Raw genomic sequence first — 19,149 nt, 5'->3', positions numbered from 1 at the left:
AATACTGAGCCTCATTTTGACTTGTTTTAAGGACATTACATCAAAGTTGGATCAGCCTCTAGTGTGTTTTTCCACTTTAATTTTGTGTGTGACTCCAAATCCAGGCCTCCATTGGTTCATAAATTTGATTTCCATTGATGATTTTTGTGTGATTTTGTTGTCAGAACATTTAACTTTGTACAGAACAAAGTATTCAATGAGAATATTTCATTCATTCAGATCTAAGATGTTATTTGAGTGTTCCCTTTATTTTTTTGAACAGTGTATATCAGGTGGGGATTATAGCAAAAACAAAATGAAGGGAATGAAGACATGTTTCCTTCTTACTAACACCACCTAACTGCTGTATTCAGGACAGTTAGCAAACTGCCTGGAAAACACCCTGTCTTCAAAGTTCTGGAACTGCGATGGGAAACAAAATGGCACATAGCCTTTTTGCTGGTTACCTGGAAGATCTTATTTCATATGATCACTAAACGGGTCAAGTTTGGTTTCATCGGACCATGACAGTCTCCTGCAGGGTTTCAGAAGATTTTAGCCAGGTCCGGATGGCTTCTGTTTTACATCTAATAGTCCAGACATATGAAGAAAACCTCACCTGTCCTACATAGTGTTTCTGACAGTCTTCACTGTACCATGGTGCGTATAAAAGGCTGTGGATTGTTCTTGTACCTTTCTGCTCACTGGTACCTTTATATGTTGAAGTTCTATGGAGTGTTTGTAATCCCTCTGCAGACTATAGCTTCACTGATGCAGATGTTTGTTTTTAAGCTGGATTGAACAGAACATGGGTCAGAAAGTTGGAAAACTTTCTCTAATGTTTTTGCAACACAAAAAGCCAAGAGCCTCCATCTGTGATGTGAAACTCCATTTCTGATTGGATAAAATAGAGTTTTTAAATTATATCCAATTTCACTGTGTAAAAGTCTTAAACCACTCCTCTCTTCTCTAGATTCTACCTCTACAGTTGCCAGACTTTGCTCGGATCTTATTTGCCAAAAGGTCTGGAAAGTGATTTACTTGAACCACAGTCTGGGTGCTTGGATGAAAAAAGAAAGAGATGGAGGTTTAATTAAGACTTCAGGGCAGTGAAGAAGTTTTAGTTCCTGATTTGGTTTAGGGAGCAGATGTGGATCACCTCGTGAACTTTATCCAGCTGCACGGCTGCTTATAGACACTGATTAGTTCCTGGATCTTTGTAGCACTGGTTCTGAGCTCACTGTTAGAGGAGAACTTCCCAAACGGAGCCTCAGCAGCTCCATTTATGAGCCATGGTAGAGGTGGACGGTGCCGGCCACAGGCGGCCTGCAGCTGCCCTCAGGCTGCAAGCCGATGTTGTCGCTCAGGTCCTCGGCTGTGTCTCCAAAGCCATGGTAGTGTCCGTAAAGCAGGGAATCCCCACAGTCAGCTCCAGTCAGCCTCCAGCATTCCGGCTGATTGGAGCCAGAACTGCCAGGGCTGCCGCCCAGATGCAGCGAACCGCACATTTCAGCTGGACTGGGCGGATGTGAAGGAGGAGTGAGACAGCGTTCCTCTGGTAGTTTGTTCTCCAGCTCAGAGGGAGGGGTGGGATGATGTACACTGAGGAAAGCTTTGGTGTTTGGATCTGTATATTGAAAAAGTAGATCTCTAATATTTTAGGTACAAAGTTGGAAAAGAAATCTCCGTTTGCAAAGGAGGACCTAAACTATCGTTGGCTATAAGATCTAAACACGTTCTAGACTCACCTGAACTGAGCTCCATGTTCATGGTCTCCTCTTCCTCACCACCGCTGCTCTGCACCAAGACTGAAAGAGTTCCAACAGGACCCATCAGACGGTTCTGTACTGCATGGTTCTAACATTTCTGGTTGGATTTTACTCATTTGGCAAAGGCTTCAAATAGTCGGCACATCTCTTACTCTCAGCTCTCCTGGCCTTCTTTATGTAAAGGTTCTCCTTGGCAGTCAGCTGTCTCTTCCTGCAGTGCTGGCCCTGACCCCAGGGGGCGCTGTCTCGGAGCACACTGAGCTGGCACAGCTGTGTCTGGGCGTTGGAGATGACGCAGAAGCAATCGTGAAAGCCGTGAGCTAGGGCCAAGTCGGCAGGCGTCTGTCCGCTGGCGTTCCTTAAACTGGAACAGAAAGGAGAACACAGGGTTCCTGTACATTTTCCATGGTCATATTCCAAGGTTTTCCAAACCCAACTTTCTAAGTTCTCAGTCCTTCATGTGTCTTTTAAAATATCAAATGCTGGGAGGAAGATAAGACACAAGAAACGGAGCGAGGGAGGAAGGAAGGAAGGAAGGACAACATGCAATAGGGACCTAAGTGTTGAAAAAAAAAAAATCTTCCATGTTTATCCAGACCTGAAAATACAGAAATACCATACTGTTGAAGACTACGTAGGAACAAAACCAATGTCTTCAAGTTCTACAAGACATCAGCTCCTGACCAAACATAAGTCTGAAAGTTTCCAGTCACACTCTGGACCAATCAAGAGGCCTCACGGACTCCTCTGTCTTCTTTATGTGGATGGTTGAACCCAGGTACTTAAACCACTTCAGTACCTCCACTCCCTGCAGCTCCCCTGTCACTGGATCCTGTCTCTCATGGTGGTTCCCTCCAGAACATCCCTCTGCTTCCTCCACCTGTGTCCTACTCTCACAACAAACATCGTTTATGGTGCCTCCTGTCTGATCTCATCTGTCAGCATTTCTGTGACATTAAACCCATCTGTCACTCCTACCACACACCCCACCACTGTCTCCCTGGCCCTTGTCACCCATTTAGAAATATGTCCTGACCCCTCAGTAACCTGTTTACACTATGTTAAGTTTCTCTGGAACCAACCCATAACCTTAGATGTTCCAGAAAATGTTGGCCCATCTTACTCACTGTGGTTCTGCTCCAGCTATCAACAGGACCTGGACACACTCCAAGCTTCCAGAACGAGCTGCCTTGTGTATGGGAGCCTCACCAACACAGTCCTGAAAAGACAAAACAACCAATGATCAGAATTATGATGGTGGTCATGGAAGAGCTGCAGAAGATCCACAGACGGACCTGTTTGTTGATGTCGGCCCCGGCCTGAGTGAGCCACACCACACAGCGAGGGTGTCCTCCAAACGCAGCGGTGTGAGTTGGCGTCTGGTTGAAGCGGCTCGTCACCGTGTTCACCTCACATCCCATCTGCACCAGGTGCACCACACACTCCAGCTGGTTGAAGAGAACATCAGACAATAACGTGTAGAGTTCCCAAAATGACCGAAACACCAGCCTGCTGGTTCTCAGCTACTGCTTTTAGATTTGGTCTTAGTGTGTGCATGTATGTGGGACGCCTGGAGGGTCAGTGAGGAAGAAGAACTGTTGTTGACTTCAACCCAATTATTTTGTTAGAGTAACTGTGTAAATACACAACCATCCGGGTTTCCAGCACCTTTCTCATATCAACATTCCAGACACAACTTTCCTATATTTTACAGTCCTTTTAGAATATATAAAAATACTAATGTTTACTGGCAATTTCTATATTCCTACAGTGGGGAAAGAGCTGAAACAGGAAGGAAGGAAGAACAAAAGATGCAAATCAGGAAAAAGGAAAAGAAGAAGAAAGACAGAAATCAAGAAAACGAGGAAGAAGGAAAGGGAGAAAGGAAAGGAGGTAAAACACAACAATGGAAAGAAAGGACATGAGTAAGAAAATGCAGGAAGCACACGAGGAAAGGGAGGAAGGACACAAGGATGGAAAGAAATGAAGGAAGTTAAGAAGAAAAGTACATAAGTGTGGTGAAAAGAGACTCTAAAACCCAGATGCAAACAGACTGTTGACATGGTTTCATCATTACACTGAGGTGAAATAAATGCTGTATGTCAGGAATGTTTGTTCCTTCTGTTCTAATCTTTAAATACAAGAATGCATTTAAACCGAATCCATTCTTTGCTCTGTTCCTGCGTAGCATTTATTTCTGTATAGTTCATAGTGTTCCCTAATAAGTCTGTTTTTAAACTATTCTCTGAGACGTGAAGAAAAACTCCTCGCATGATGACATCACGATGGGGTGATGTCTCTGGGCTCGCGATGCTGAGCCAGGGCGAGGAAGACGCTGAGAAGAGAAACTCAGAAGCAGGACTAAGTGAACTCATCAAGTCTGAATCACCCTGATTACAATTTGTTTGCAATGTTTTAATTGACCAAAATATTTTGTTTCTGTTCATCATCCAATCCTTATGTTAAAGCCAGCTTTGATCGTTTAGTTTGTTCAGGAAAATAGCTACCTTCAAGTGGTTGCAATATGGTTCACATGTCTAAATGAGGAACCCAACAAGACATTATGGGCCAGAGATTCTGGAGAGAGACCATCCCAGCTGAAGAACTGTGGGTTAACATACAGTGCCTTGTGAAAGTATTCGGCCCCCTTGAACTTTTCAACCTCTTGACACATTTCAGGCTTCAAACATAAAGATATAAAATTCAAATTTTTTGTGAAGAATCAACAAGTGGGACACAATCGTGAAGTGGAATGAAATTTATTGGATGTGTCAAACTTTTTTAACAAATAAAAAACTGAAAAGTGGGGCGTGCAATATTATTCGGCCCCCTTGCGTTAATACTTTGTAGCGCCACCCTTTGCTCCAATTACAGCTGCAAGTCTCTTGGGGTTTGTCTCTATCAGTTTTGCACATCAAGAGACTGAAATTCTTGTCTATTCTTCCTTGTAAAACAGCTGGAGCTCAGTGAGGTTGGATGGAGAGCGTTCATGAACAGCAGTCTTCAGCTCTTTCTACAGATTCTCGATTGGATTCAGGTCTGGACTTTGACTAGGCCATTCCAACACCTGGATACGTTTATTTGTGAACCATTCCATTGTAGATTTGGTTTTATGTTTTGGATCATTGTCTTGTTGGAAGATAAATCTCCGTCTCAGTCTCAGGTCTCTTGCAGACTCCAACAGGTTTTCTTCCAGAATGGTCCTGTATTTGGACCCATCCATCTTCCCATCAATTTTGACCATCTTCTCTGTCTCTGCTGACAAAAAGCAGGCCCAAACCATGATGCTGCCACCACCATGTTTGACAGTGAGGATGGTGTGTTCAGGGTGATGAGCTGTGTTGCTTTTACTCCAAACATATCGTTTTGCATTGTGGCCAAACAGTTGGATTTTGGTTTCATCTGACCAGAGCACCTTCTTCCTCATGTTTGGTGTGTCTCCCAGGTAGCTTGTGGTAAACTTTAAATGAGACTTTTTATGGATATCTTTGAGAAATGGCTTTCTTCTTGCCACTCTTTCATAAAGGCCAGATTTGTGCAGTGTACAACTGATTGTTGTCCTATGGACAGACTCTCCCACCTCAGCTGTAGATCTCTGCAGTTCATCCAGAGTGATCATGGACCTCTTGGCTGCATCTCTGATCAGTCTTCTCCTTGTTCGAGATGAAAGTTTAGAGGGACGGCCGGGTCTTGGTAGATTTGCAGTGGTCTGATACTCCTTCCATGTCAATATGATTGCTTGCACAGTGCTCCTTCGGAAGTTTATAGCTTGGGAAATCTTTTTGTATCCAAATCCGGCTTTAAACTTCTCCACAACAGTATCTCTGACCTGCCTGGTGTGTTCCTTGGTCTTCATGATGCTCTCTGCGCTTTGAACAGAACCCTGAGACTATCACAGAGCAGGTGCATTTATACGGAGACTTGATTACACACAGGTGGATTCTATTTATCATCATCAGTCATTTGGGACAACATTGGATCATTCAGAGATCCTCACTGAACTTCTGGAGTGAGTTTGCTGCACTGAAAGTAAAGGGGCTGAATAATATTGCACGCCCCACTTTTCAGTTTTTTATTTGTTAAAAAAGTTTGACACATCCAATAAATTTAATTCCACTTCATGATTGTGTCCCACTTGTTGATTCTTCACAAAAAATTAGAATTTTATATCTTTATGTTTGAATCCTGAAATGTGGCAAGAGGTTGAAAAGTTCAAGGGGGCCGAATACTTTCACAAGGCACTGTATTAACTACCAGGAGCATCACAGACAAGAGTGTAGCAGGTCCACAAGCTCTGGTTCCCAGAGACAGATACTGCAACCAAGTGGAGTTCACTCATTCTTCTTCATGCTCTCTAAGTTTACCATTAAAGCCAACACTGGTATTCTCTTCAACTGAGTTTCTTTCATTTATCATTCAAAACACATTAGTGGGGTTAATAAAAAGCTAGTTATTAATTTCATTACTCAGTAGATCCAATACATTATGAGTAAATAACAGAACTAAATAACAAAATGACCCCTCTGCTAGATTGTGATAAACCGATTAGAAATTTTTTTTTTATCGTGACAAACTTTTGGTGCATATAATTCAGTAGATTACCAGTTGCTACAGTTCAGTGATCCACCATTTAATGTGAGATTATCCTTCACTACACAAAGAGAACTGGGGGAGTGAGATCAAGGACACACAGAAGAAAAGAAGACAAAACATTTAGAAAATGGAATAGGGGATAAAGTGAAAAATGAAGTGAAGAACTGGAAACTGCTGAGATCAAATTGAACCAGGAATTATGAATCACATCTTAAACTAATTACTAAATTAATACAATTTTTAATCATAGTTGATCACTCTAACCTATCTAGATACATTTGTGAAAACAGAAACTGCATTTCCGGGTTCCATCTTCGCGCCAGGGCAGTGATTGGCTCACCTGGGACCAACGAGAGCACAGCACCGCTTACTTTCTTTTTTTCGTTTCACATACCAAAACTTTATTGAGAAGTGACGAGCAGAAAACACACATATTTAAGTTCATACAAACACGTCTTTACACGGTTTATGTTGCTGTTCCCGCAGAAGTTAAATGAAGTTCCGAACACAGTTACGGACGCTGTGGCTAAAGTTAAATTGAATATATTTTATTAATTAGAGGGGCGTTATTTATTTGGTTTAATTTAGAAAAATGGACTGAAAGAGTTTCGAGTCGGCTAATTAAATCCCACCTGTCCATAGTGAGCAGCCCAGTGAATGGGAGTCCATCCATAGCAGGAGTCCTCAGCGGTCAGATGAGCCTGGTTTGACAGCTGCTCCAACAATGACATCAAAGCTATAAGATCTCCATCCCGGCACGCGCGGTGGATGGGAAACTGTTTAAAAAACCATTCATCACGAGACAGCTCGGCTCCCACTCCCACAGACATAAGATAGCTGTTCACGCTGCGTGGATAACAGCGTTTCTCTGGGGCACTTCTGGTCTCAGAAGAGAGTTTCAAACACAAAAGAAAAAGGGGATAATGCTACATTCAATGGGTGCTGGAAACTCAGGATTTCCCGCTCTGAGAAGTAAAATCAGAAGAATTGTTATAAACAGGCGGATACCTAATTAGTGGGTTTGTATGGTTTCTGAGCCACGATTTAAGCAATCTTTTTTTAGAGAGTCGTACACACTCAAAAACAAATAAACGACAAATAAAATGACACTATTAGCAGTTGAGCTATGCTGCAGCCTAAACTGGGAGAACTACACTGAACTGTCCAATGCATATTTTTATTTAACCGCAAAGCAACACTGTAAACAATATTCTATTCTGTAGCCTACGTCGAAGCCGAAAAGGACGGAAATGATTTCAACTCAAAAGCTCACATATCCGAGACACATTGAATGCAGCATAAGCCTCAATGCACGTGTGGAGAATCCCAAAACCCGGACTGGAGTTTTCTCGCGGGATTCCCTCTGCGTTGGACAAGCTCTGGCAAAAACTCGATCAGGGACATCACTGTAACATTTACTGAGATAGCAGCTGGAATTTTATTTACAGGTGAACATTTATTATTATTAATATTAGTATATTACGTATATGATTATCTCTGACTCAATAAGTAATGCCGGGTTTAATAACTTAGTTAGTACTTGGTTAAGATAGCTGTTAGCAAACCTGAGTGTTAAAGCTACATTTGTTGAGACAAATCTGATTATTCTGTTGTAAAAAATGTGAACAGTATTGAAGAACTCTGGTATCCGTAATCATCAGAACTGAAGATGTCAACTTTATTTGGTGGGAAATATATGGACCAGAACCAGAGGGCTAAGGTAAGGGAAGGAAACCATTAAAACCTGTAAATCCTTCTTTCAGTTCAGCTGAGTTCAGTCAACCAGGTTGTATCTGTTGCTTTTACTCAATATTTCTCTTTTCTTGACAGGATGCTTTTGTCAGAGTGCGTAAGAGGGATTTAGAGAAATTAATTACAGAAGTCATGCAGCTCAGGGAGTTCCTGCCCAGAGTTCTGAATGGTGATCTGACTGAGATGCTTCACAAAGCTCGAAGAGCAGAGACAAGTATGCTGCTGTGAAACAAAAATAATCTACATGTAAAGTTATTTTTCTCATTGTCTGACCTTAAATCAGACTAAACATTTCTTTTTTAGGTCTGTTATATTTACCAAAGGTATTATTCACTAAACGCAAGAATTATAATAGACACATCAGTACTTTAGAAGTCTACATACATTAAGATTATTATACCTTTGAACCTCAGAAGTGAAGTCTGGGTCATCCTTAGGTCCAATTTCCAGATGTCTGAAGGTGCCACCATAATTGTTCTAACAATGATCTGCAAGTATAAACAGCATGCAAATGTCCAGCCATCATGCTGTTCAGGAAGCCGACGGGTTCTGTGACCCAGAGATGAACGGGTTCTGGTGAGAAATGTGTGTTTGGCTGAAGCCAGTTAGAGAGATCATCCACATTGAAAAACTCCTGTACCAACATGGACTGAAAGCCCACTCAGGGAGGAAGAAGCCATTACTCCAGAAGCAACATAAAAAATGAGATTATGGAAAGACCTTAAATGTTGCAGACATATTCTGTGATCTCATAAAAGTTTATTTGACCATTATGTCCACACATCCATCCATTGTCATAATCTGACTGTACTAGGTGCTGAGTCTGTTTCCTCTTACTTTCTTCAGTTGCTGTTATTCTAGTTCATGTTCAGATTCATCATTCCACTCCTGTTATTTAGATGACTTCCCTGGATTCCTATGTTGGATGTTTTGGTTTATATTTCCTTGTAGATCTAATTGCTTCATGTTTATGTTCTTGTGGTAGTGTCATTGCTTACTTATTTCAGTTCACTTAGATGTTTTCTGTTACCTCTATGCACCCCATGTTCGTCTGTGGTAATTAATCACTTGCGTTCAGTTCCCTTCTGTCCTGGCAACACTTTCCAGCTCATTCTGGAGGAGCCCAAGGTTCCTGGATCAGAAGGGATCCCCTAGAAATGGTTTGAATCCGGGATCTCTTTCTTTCAGCCATGGCCCTTGTCTTGTGACCATAGGTAATGGCTTTAGGCAGATTGTTAACTTGAGAGCTAATTGTTTGCTCCACAAAGTGGAGCAACACTTACATAATTACTGTGTATCAGCTCCATCCTACCATCTCTTGTGAGCAAGACACAAAGATACTGAATCTTCTTCACCTGACGCATGGCTTTTTCCTAAACAAGAGGGAACAGTTAAACTTTTCTGGTTGAGAACCATGGGCTAAAACTCAGAGGAGCTCACTCTCATTCCCGCTGCTTTACACTGTGCTTCAAACTGCTCAGTTACATGCAGAAGGTAAGGGGCTACACATGCCAACAAAACCACATCATCTGCCAAAACCAAAGATGAGACCCTTAGGTTCCCAAACCAGAGACCCGAAACCCCACAATCTAAATCTTGGACAACCGGCAGTCCTGGCGGAGTCCAACCTGCCCTGGAACAAGTTGGACTTTGTGCCGAGAATGCAGACACAAGTCTTGTTTTGGTTTTACAAGAACAAGAAAGTCCTTAAGAGCTTTGCCAGCATTCCCAAAAAAGCCTGAAAGGACACAGTCCTAAGTCTTCTCCAGGTCAATAAAACACTTGTAGACCAGAGAACCAAACTTCCAGGTCCCTCTCAGCTGTTCCATGAGGCAAGTGGCCCTCTCTACTAAATGTTTGGACCAATACCGAGGTCTGCCCCTTCATCGGAGTTCTAGTCTCCCTTGAAACAATAAAGTGGCATGTCAACCATGAGAGCCCAGAATTGCCCGACCCTTCAGCATCTTGAAGGATGCTCTAAAAGGGATATGTGGTACCTCTAGCGGGTTCTGTGTCTGCCCAAGGGTCTCCTCTGACTGGGAAGTACCCAAAGGAAGGCGTCCAGGAAGCATCCTGATCAAACATCCAAACTACCTCAAATGACTCCTTTTATAACAGAGAAGCAGCGACCCTACTGTGAACTCCCCCAGATGATGGAACTCCTCACCTTACATCTAAGACTGAGTCAGGTCATGACTTGAAGAAGCCAATAAAACAATCATCATCCCCAAAATGCAATGATTAAAGTACCTTGAGGGACACTGTGAGAAGCATCCAACAGATCCACAAAACCAAACCCACTCACCCACTTAGCAAGGTCAAAGATCTGGTCCATGGCCAGAATCTTAGCCACACTGTGGCTAATATGACTTATTTCAATAATATATTAAGTCATACTGAGCTCTTTTTACAAATATTCATCTGCATTCCAACCACCAAGATAAAAACTGCGGTAAGTAGGAGGAATGAGCTCCAGGTTAGAACAATATAGTCTCAGAGCATCTTGATATGACAACAAACAGGTTGTTTTGTGAGTACTGTGTACCATGAGTGGAGCTCGGTAATCCATAGAGCTGGAAATGTGGGTTTGTGTTTAGAGAAGGAACACCTTGAGCAGGAACAGAATCGGCTGAGACAGGAATGCTCACATCTTCAGTCCCGGCTGGATGCAGCACAGACTGAATGCCAGAAAGAGAGAGAGGTGAGACAAGGGCAGCCACTTCGTCACACTATGTGCACTGCTTCAAAAAAGTATTCACACCCATGAGCTTTTTCACTTTTTGTCCTCTTAAACCACAAGCTTTTGTGTATTTTATTGTAGTTTTTATAGTGATCACAGGGCAATGCCAAACATTGTTAGAATGACGCAGGGTTTTTCATTTATTTCCAAATGCTAATTGGAAAACTTGCACACATTTCTATTCAGCCTCTGAGTCCGGTTCTGCTACGTTCTACTTTGTAGAACCAGGTACGTTTTTAGTAGTTTTGTACATCTAGTGACTGAAATCTTAACCTGTTTTTCTATCAAAATAGTTCAAGCTCAGTCAGATTCTCAGTTGGCTTTAGGTCTGTACTTTGATTAGACCATTCTAACATATGCTTTAATCTAAACCATTCCATTGTATCTCTGGCTGGATGCTTAGGGTGGTTCTCCTGCTGGAAGGTAAACCTCATTAGGTCTTCTGCAGGATCAGGTCTTCTGCAACAGTCTTTCCTCCAGGATTGTCCTGGATTTAACTCCAGCTTCCCTGTCCTTGAAGAAAAGCATCCCAACAGCATGATGCTGCCACCACCATGTTTTTTTTATGTGTTCAGGGTGGAGTATTAGTTTTTCTCCACACATTGTCTTTTGTATGGAGGCCAAAATGTTGTATTCTGGTCTTATTTGACCAGAGCACCTTCTTCCACGTGTTTCCTGTGTCCCCTAAAGGAGTGCACAACTAACAGCTGTCCTATCAACAGATTTTCCACCTGAGCTGTGGACCTCGGAGCTCCTCCTGAGCTACCATGGGCTGTTGTCCTGATAATGCTGTACTCTCTCAGCCTGCAAGTTTAGGTGGCAGGTGAAACACAAATGCAAGCGTATCAAACATGTTAAAAACCTTGCAGTTCCTTGTCTTAGTCTGTCACATAAAATTCCAATAACATGAACAATCTAACAGGGAAATTTGGAAGGGTATAAAAACCTTTGCAAGACACCATATGAAAAGTTTTATCTAGGATTTCTGTTCCTGTACCAAATATAAGACTTTAGATGTTACAGTTTTAAATAAATCAATAAAAGAATCTAGGACCTTATAGTTCCTGTGTGTAATAAAGAGTTCCTGTTCTTTATGTCTGCAGTGTTTAACCTGTTACTGTGTCTCAGCACCATACCTTCTCTGTCCGATGTGTGTGCAGGAGAAGCTGCTGCTGCGTGAGCAGCTGTGGCAGAGTGGAGCAGAGATGCAGCAGCAGGCAGACTTCTGCTCCACCATGGGATCTGCAGCCTGCGGCCTGCTGTGGAGCTGCTCGTCCAGGGAGGAGACGGTGACCACCTGGCTCGCTGATGTGAGTCCGTCACTGCGCACTCATCCCTGTGACAAGCAGCCAAGAAGTGCTGATTGATGTCTTAATGATCACTGTATTTATACTTGTTGAAGGCTCCCTGTGCAAAACACTGAACCCCTTATTGCCTCAGCGATGCTCACCGGTTTGTGAGTGTAGAGAAAATAACATAACGATCACCTACAGATGAAGTGGAAAAAGTAGCTTATAATAGACAGGTATGGTGCTGTTTAATGTGTTCATATCTACATATTATTGGGTCTGTCTGGCACAGGGGAAGCTTCCCTCCTTCCTGGCTGTAGCTGTCCAGACTCTGGAGAGCTTTGTCAAGTCTCTGGAGGACGAGATAAAAATTCAGCCTGAGGACCACAAATCCCATGAGTACCAGTTTGTGTTGGCTCTGGTTGGGACGATCACAAGTGAGTCCGTTATGTTTGAATATTGTTTGGTTTATAAATATGGTTGACTGAATACTACGCTACCACCGGGTCATTTCTCTGCACATCAGTCCTGTTTTTCTCCTCTGACCAGATATAGCGGCAGTAACATGCGGGCGGGACTTCCTGTCTAGCTCAGGAAACATCTTGCTGGACTTGCTGATGAAACTGCTGCAGCAGATGAAGCCCAGTGTCTGCCCTAAACTCAAAGTGTATGTTGCACTGTGATATAACACAGGTCCACGCATGAAGAATATTTTTATTGAGTTGTTCTGTAGTTATCATTTAAAGTATGCATCAAAATGTTGATGTGAAACCAGATATTTTCATACATTGTTCAAAAGACACAAAACAGTGCAGATTATTGTAATTATTCCTGTTTGCCAAAATAATAAGAAAGGGAAAGTTCCATTACTTTCTTGAAATTCAGAAGTTTACATACACTACACTTTATTTTGCCTTTAAACAAACTGGGAAAGCCCAGATGATGATGTCATATCATCTGTTTTACACTTTGCATTTAAATATCTGGATTCAACTGCACATACATATATGTTGAGTTCAGCTGGACTGTTGATAGCTGCATATGTTTTCCTGTATTTCTGTATCTATGGTGAAAATGTTTCTGAAGTGAACATACTAAGCATGTGCCAGTTTTTATCTGCAGGGGGCATCATTATACCACCTAATCCAAGTTGTGTAGCACCACTCCAGCCAGGAGACTCAGAATCACCTTCACAAGATTTTTCCCCCTTTATATTAGATGTTTCTCACATCCTGTGTGGACATCAAGCTACTTTAATTTTATTACCTGAGGAACCACTCCTGAGAAAGATGATGGGAAGATGGATGGAGTTTAATGGAGTTAAATCCAGTACAATCTGGAGGAAAACATGTCAGAGGCTGGAGACTGAGGTGGAGGTTCACCTTCCAGCAGGACAAGCACCCTAAACATACAACCAGACCTACAATGGGATGGTTTAGATCAAAGCAGATTCATTTATTAGAATGGCCTAGCCAAAGTCCTGACCCAAAACTAAATGAGAATCTGTGGCAAGGGTTGATGTTTACAGATGCTGTCCATCCAATCTAACTGAGCTTGAAAAGCAAAAAGGGCAAAAGTTTCAGTCTTTATGAGCACACAGCAGACTTTGTGTCGGCCTGCCACATAAACCCCAATAAATTACACCGATGTTTGTGGTTCTAATGGGGTTGTACGCAGGCCTACTGACCATCAGTGTATCGGTTCTGTCAGCTACATTATCCATTTGATCCGATGTTGTCATCGCTGCAGTAAACTTTAAGGAACCTGTGTTGTTCTCCTGCAGGTTGATGCTGATGACGTTGTATAATGTGAGCATCAGCGTCAAAGGACTGAAGTACATCACTGAAAATAAAGACTTCATTCCCCTCATCTGGATGCTGTTGGATGGTAGGGTGGCTTTAGATATTTCCATCCTCTGTATAAAAGACACATGCAGTAACATAGCTTGAACAGGTAGCAGGATAAGCAAGGAACAGAAGAATAAACGGTTAATATCCCGCTCTCTGATTTGCTCCCCTGCCAGCTGAGCACTGGGAGGTGAGTCTCCATTGTCTACGTCTCCTCCAGTCGGTGCTGCTGGAGGAGGACGTGCTGCTCCTTCTCGGCTCTTCTTTGCTCAATCCAGAACTCCGGGCTCGGGTCAGCCGGCTCACCTCCAGTATGCAGCCGAGCCTAAGAGCAACTGCTCAGCAGACCTTGGAGGACCTGCAGGCCCTCCAAGGTAACTATCTCTGTCTTGAAGATGGAATAGCTATTTTTAAATGTTGTCTAATATTATTCTCTTATAAGTGTGTCTAAAAACTTGTATGTTTCCAGGACCAGGGAGATAAACCCAGAAGTGTGAAGTGTGGATTCTGCATTTTCATCCGCTGATGTCCTTCTGTCAGATCTGAGCTCCATGTGGAAGATGAACAGAAAATAGAGACCTGACAGTGTTCTTAAAGTCTAATTATTTTACACTGTTATTGTTTCACTGTTAAACTGTTCATGATTTAGTCAGTCAGATTTATGAGACATAAAGATGATGCTTACACTCAGAGTGTTGCTTTCTGCTACCAGTAGATGTGGTGTTTCTCTTCCATTGAGTTAACACCAGACCTCAATAATGCTGTGGTTGGACTTTGTGCAGAAATCAAAGCTAAAAATACCGTGAAACTGTAGCAACCTTTAAAGACTGGGCACCAGTTCCTTTTCAATGATGTAAAGGACCCATAAGGTCTAATAGATGGTGTTTCCTGATGAAGGAGGTGGTTCTAGAAGCTCTCTTGTCATAAATCTCATAGTGAACTTACCAAAACAAGAAAGGACCAAATGTTAAACAGATGTTACGTGCTTACTTTACCATGAAGAGCAAATTATTACAGACCACTTAGTCTTGGGAATAAATCAACAGATGAGTTGAATTTTGTTGATTATACAGCTTTATTATATGTTATTTCAGTATTAACATCTTAAGAGTGAACAAGGTGTACACTACATTACAGGATAGGACAAAAGAAGAAAGGGTTTAGAGGCCCTTACCTAACAACCCTGATGGGTTGATCTATGTTATACCTAAAAACAACGATACTATAGTTCTTCATGAGGGCGCTATATAAGAACTAGATCAAGTGAAGAAGAACAAGTGGGTCCTCTTAGGGAAGGGTAGAAGAAGAAATCTCTGGTCCATCCCAGACTAGCAGATTTTTTGGGACCTGAACCCATTGCCCTCTAGGAGGATGAAGCAGCATTGGTCTTATCGTCACGGCTGACAGGGATGCTGCGCTCACCACGACCAGATTCACTCCCCCCAGATACCTTTGGACCAGTCAGAGTCAGCAGACCGTCAGCCGACAGGGTGCAGGTGATGGCCGATTGGTCGATGGCGGAGGGGAGGCGGTACCGGCGATGAAACTCGCGAGAGATGTAACCGTGGTCATCCTGAAATACAAAGTGGTTGTTGCCATGAAGTATGGGTCAAGGGTTACCAAAGACAAATCTTTAATGTTTTAAGAGATGATTTGGACCAGGCTTTACTCCAGCTCAACCTCAAAAGTTTAAACTAGAGTAAATTAGTATTTGTAAAGAGTCTCAAAGTTTGTGATTTACCAGATCTGAATACAAGCCATAACAACATTCCCAGAATCTGGTTCTGGTTGATGGTTTTCCTCAGTCAAAGTAAAGATCCCATGAGTTCAACTGGTTTTCTAAATAGATGGCTTCCCATGAAATGCAGTTTTTAACTTGTATTGAATAGCATTGGACCGTAAAGAATCTGATTGGCATCCCAGCTGGTCCAGGCATGCTAAGCCTGCCTGTGGTTCTGCTGGAGGTCTCTTTTTTCCTGACTGCATTCGGACTCAGAATGTGAATGTCTGATTGTTGTTGGTCTGTTTGTTTTTCTGTAAATGGTCCTAAGATTACCTTTTGCTGGGTTTTGGCACCAAAGAGGTAAATGAAATGGGATACAGTTACACTGTTGAACCATACAGTGCATCTAATTTATTCATATGGGGAACTGTTGGATTTCTGTGGAATGAGTTAGAATTCAATTTCATTCTTACTGGAATAAACTTGAATTGAACATACTGACGACTGCTGATGACATTTGTGGCTACAAAACAGAGTGGGCTCACTTAAAGGTGGACTAGCGTATGATGCTCTCAATCACAGCAGGAACAGGGGTTTTCCTGCTCTCCCATCCATCATTTTCTCTAAGAGCACATTACTAGTGCCAGTTAACCTAACATGCATGGTTCTGTTTTGTGGAAGGAATCTGCTTCATCCAGCTGCAGACTAAAGGAAAAGGTTTGACGTTGGGACAGGACAATCCATGCAAAATCTGGTGCTTTAGATGCTGTTACATCATATACAAGAACATAAGATACACTACATTACCAAAAGTATTTGCGATTTTTACATGTACTTAAACTCTGATGGCATGCTATTCTTAATACGTTCAATTTGTTGATGGACCCCCCTTCCCAGCCATAGGAACTTTAACTATTCTGTAAACATCTTCCACAAGCTTTAGGTGTGTTCATAGTTAGATGAGAAAACCATGACTGCAGCCTCTGCTATAATTCATCCCAGGTGTTGAAGAAGGATGAGGTCAGGACTCTGTGTAGGCCAGTCAAGTTTCTCCACACCTGCAGTCATGGAAGTGATTGGAACACCAGAATTCATTGATTTGGTGGAGTGACCCAATACTTTTGGCAATAGTGTTCAATATACTTTCATTACTTTATAAATGAACACATTTTTTGCACTACTGTGTTTTCTTAGAACTACAAAGTATTCACTCTTAATGTTGCTCATTAGAACCTTTAGAGAACCAACTCACAGATCAAATCCAGGAGGCAGTCTGGAAAAGCATGGAAGACTGAAGTATTTTCCAGGTCTGTTCTTTCTTTCTTTCTTTCTTGTGAACTGTTCTTCGTTGCATTCTTTCTTTCTTCCTATCTTGTGTTCTTCCTCTATTGCTTCAGCCCTCACCCCAAATGACCTTCTGTCCTTCTGTAATTTCTTCATTGTATTCTCCTTTCTTCCTTGTGACCCTCCTTGTTTGCTTGTCTTTCCTACTTCTGCTCTTCTTTGTATCCTTCTGTCATTCCTTCCTTCCTCCCTACCATCCTTCTTACCCTGTTTCTATACTTCTTGTGTCCTTTCTTCTTTTTTACTTGTCATTTCTTCTTTCATTCCATGTCCTTCATTAACGCTTTCTTTGTGTCCTTGTGTTCATTCTATAATTTCTTCCTTATGTCCTACCTCGTTTCTCTCTTTGTGTCCTTCCTTTTTACCTTTCTTGTCTGTTTTTCTCCCACTTTCATGGTGTTTTTCTTGTCTTTTTTCATCCTCACATTTTCCCCATGTCTATTCTTCTGTTCTTTATTTCCTTACTTCTTTCCTTGTGTCCTACCTGCCTTTCTTCTATCCAAATTTCTTATGTCTGTATTTTTGCAGGGTCCATATTTAAAGCCTACCCACTGTAAAATTATCTGATATAAATTCTAGGTAAACATTAGTGTTTTTTTTTATTTGAAAATGGAAATAAAGGACTGAAAACTCTGGAAATTTGCATTAAGACAAATCTGGAATTGTCCAAATGTGCAGGTACCCTACAATTCTACTAGTTGGTAACATTACACTACAGATCACCTTTGGGTTTAAATCCTCTCTGTCATTCTCACCAAATGTTAGTTGTTATTCAAGGAAAATTAAGAGCATCACCTGTCTTTCTCCATGCTTGCCCTGGATCTCCAGGTAGTCATCAGTCACCTTCACGCTGAGCTCATCAGGGGAGAAGTGCTTGACATCCAGGTAGACTGTAAACTTGTCCCTGTCAGACCTCACCTGAAGAAATACACCAGCGTAGCGAGGGTCAGCTGGCACAGTCAAAAGACCTTATTATGCATATCATAACTATGTTTTCTGTAGCACAGCAGAAGATCCATTTCACTCCAGCTAAAATGAAGAGGACTAAAATGAGCTTAAATAATGTTAATCTGTTGTCTTCTGAATGTGTGTTGAAAATGCGTTAGGATCATGACTGTGTTTACCTCAGAGATCCCGGAGTTGGAGGAATCCAAAAGGTTGCGGAACAGTGAGTGTCTGTAATAGGGGCTGATGGTGGAGGAGGTGTAGGGGAAAAAGTCGTAGTCAAAAATTCCCTCTCCAAAAAACTGGTCAAAGAGTCGGGTAGGGTAGATGGAGCCCATGGCACGTCTAAACCAGGGGTGCTGGATGGCAATGTCCATAGTGACTGGAGACAGTTTGGTCTAGATTCACTCGGTTTGGCTCAGGTTGGCAGGTTTACCTGCAGTGCTCAGAGTCCAGTAGGTCTGAGATTGGAGTTGGAGCAGAAATAGAAGAACAAGATGGGCGAAAAAGAAGCTGTGAGTGAAGAATGTTTCCACAGTGCTTCGTGACTTGCTCCACAACTGACAACTCTTTATATACCTGAGTACCAGAAAGACAGGCTTTAACAACAATCCCTCTGGAATGGCATTATCTCATGGTAGGTTGGGCCCTGTCAGCAGAATCAGAGGTGACTGAATGGGGGCGGGGGACTACCAGAACCTGGGGTGACCCGATGCCCTCCAAACACACCAGACGTATGTGGCTGCCAAAACAAACTGTGGTCAACGGAGAAATTCTACATGAGGGACAAAAGCCCAGGAAGCTAAAAGACACACTGAACAACTTTACCTGCCTGAAGCAGATACACACACATCTGTTCCATCAGTCAGTGACATAATGCTGCTGGATTGCACTGTTGCCTGGGTGGACGCAGAGCAGATTTAGATACAATGCTTTCCAGGATCAATGCAGCAACAGCCAACATAGAGTCCGTCATGGTGAACAGGAAGTAGAACCTATCACTGAGGTGTAAATATCAAGGCACACTGAAAAATCTAGTGGGACCTACCAAAGGTAAACATGACGAATCCCCAGAGGATTGATATATGGTCAAAACCAGGTATTTACAAATACTGAATAAAAACGCACATGGCTTCTTTTTTCTGTCTGACATTAAATCCAGATATTA

General features: G+C 42.2%; 3 protein-coding genes across 4 annotated transcripts; 1 reads left to right on the top strand and 2 right to left on the bottom strand.

Moving 5' to 3' along the window:
- Window positions 1–222: 222 nt before the first annotated feature.
- On the bottom strand, window positions 223–7,509 carry ankrd10a (ankyrin repeat domain 10a). The gene is made up of 6 exons (XM_047355609.1): window positions 6,974–7,509; window positions 3,044–3,196; window positions 2,876–2,967; window positions 1,901–2,112; window positions 1,728–1,787; window positions 223–1,606 (listed from the first exon to the last, which is right to left on the bottom strand). The coding sequence occupies exons 1-6, from the start codon at window positions 7,169–7,171 to the stop codon at window positions 1,263–1,265; spliced, it is 1,059 nt and encodes a 352-aa protein (XP_047211565.1). The 5' UTR covers window positions 7,172–7,509; the 3' UTR covers window positions 223–1,262.
- A 138-nt stretch (window positions 7,510–7,647) lies between these two features.
- LOC124861206 (heat shock transcription factor 2 binding protein) lies at window positions 7,648–14,655 on the top strand. Of its 2 annotated transcripts, none has more exons than XM_047354736.1 (10): window positions 7,648–7,789; window positions 7,971–8,061; window positions 8,172–8,307; window positions 10,691–10,794; window positions 11,994–12,143; window positions 12,415–12,559; window positions 12,672–12,789; window positions 13,906–14,009; window positions 14,146–14,343; window positions 14,439–14,655. In XM_047354736.1, the coding sequence occupies exons 2-10, from the start codon at window positions 8,011–8,013 to the stop codon at window positions 14,450–14,452; spliced, it is 1,020 nt and encodes a 339-aa protein (XP_047210692.1). In that variant the 5' UTR covers window positions 7,648–7,789; window positions 7,971–8,010; the 3' UTR covers window positions 14,453–14,655. The 2 variants fall into 2 exon arrangements, with proteins under 2 accessions (XP_047210692.1, XP_047210693.1); XM_047354737.1 differs by having other exon boundaries at window positions 7,692–7,789; window positions 8,003–8,061.
- Window positions 14,656–15,025: 370 nt separating this feature from the next.
- On the bottom strand, window positions 15,026–18,540 carry cryaa (crystallin, alpha A). The gene is made up of 3 exons (XM_047354738.1): window positions 18,161–18,540; window positions 17,832–17,954; window positions 15,026–15,542 (listed from the first exon to the last, which is right to left on the bottom strand). The coding sequence occupies exons 1-3, from the start codon at window positions 18,356–18,358 to the stop codon at window positions 15,333–15,335; spliced, it is 531 nt and encodes a 176-aa protein (XP_047210694.1). The 5' UTR covers window positions 18,359–18,540; the 3' UTR covers window positions 15,026–15,332.
- Between the last annotated feature and the right edge of the window lie 609 nt (window positions 18,541–19,149).

The sequence above is a fragment of the Girardinichthys multiradiatus genome, chromosome 24 (assembly GCF_021462225.1).
Source record: "Girardinichthys multiradiatus isolate DD_20200921_A chromosome 24, DD_fGirMul_XY1, whole genome shotgun sequence".
Lineage (NCBI taxonomy): Eukaryota > Metazoa > Chordata > Actinopteri > Cyprinodontiformes > Goodeidae > Girardinichthys > Girardinichthys multiradiatus.
The sequence above is the reverse complement of the archived record's forward strand: the minus strand, read 5'-3'. Positions and strand labels throughout refer to the sequence as shown.

Coding starts and splice junctions, on each gene's coding strand:
- ankrd10a (XM_047355609.1), bottom strand. CDS start 7,171: ATGTCTGTGGGAGTGGGAGCCGAGCTGTCTCGTGATGAATGGTTTTTT. Junction 3,197..6,973: donor GGGCTGCTCACTATGGACAG/GTGGGATTTAAT, acceptor CTCTTCAACCAG/CTGGAGTGTGTGGTGCACCT. Junction 1,788..1,900: donor GAAGGCCAGGAGAGCTGAGA/GTAAGAGATGTG, acceptor GAACTCTTTCAG/TCTTGGTGCAGAGCAGCGGT.
- LOC124861206 (XM_047354736.1), top strand. CDS start 8,011: ATGTCAACTTTATTTGGTGGGAAATATATGGACCAGAACCAGAGGGCT. Junction 8,062..8,171: donor ACCAGAACCAGAGGGCTAAG/GTAAGGGAAGGA, acceptor TTTTCTTGACAG/GATGCTTTTGTCAGAGTGCG. Junction 14,010..14,145: donor CATCTGGATGCTGTTGGATG/GTAGGGTGGCTT, acceptor CTCCCCTGCCAG/CTGAGCACTGGGAGGTGAGT.
- cryaa (XM_047354738.1), bottom strand. CDS start 18,358: ATGGACATTGCCATCCAGCACCCCTGGTTTAGACGTGCCATGGGCTCC. Junction 17,955..18,160: donor CCAACTCCGGGATCTCTGAG/GTAAACACAGTC, acceptor GTATTTCTTCAG/GTGAGGTCTGACAGGGACAA. Junction 15,543..17,831: donor GCAAGCATGGAGAAAGACAG/GTGATGCTCTTA, acceptor TTTGTATTTCAG/GATGACCACGGTTACATCTC.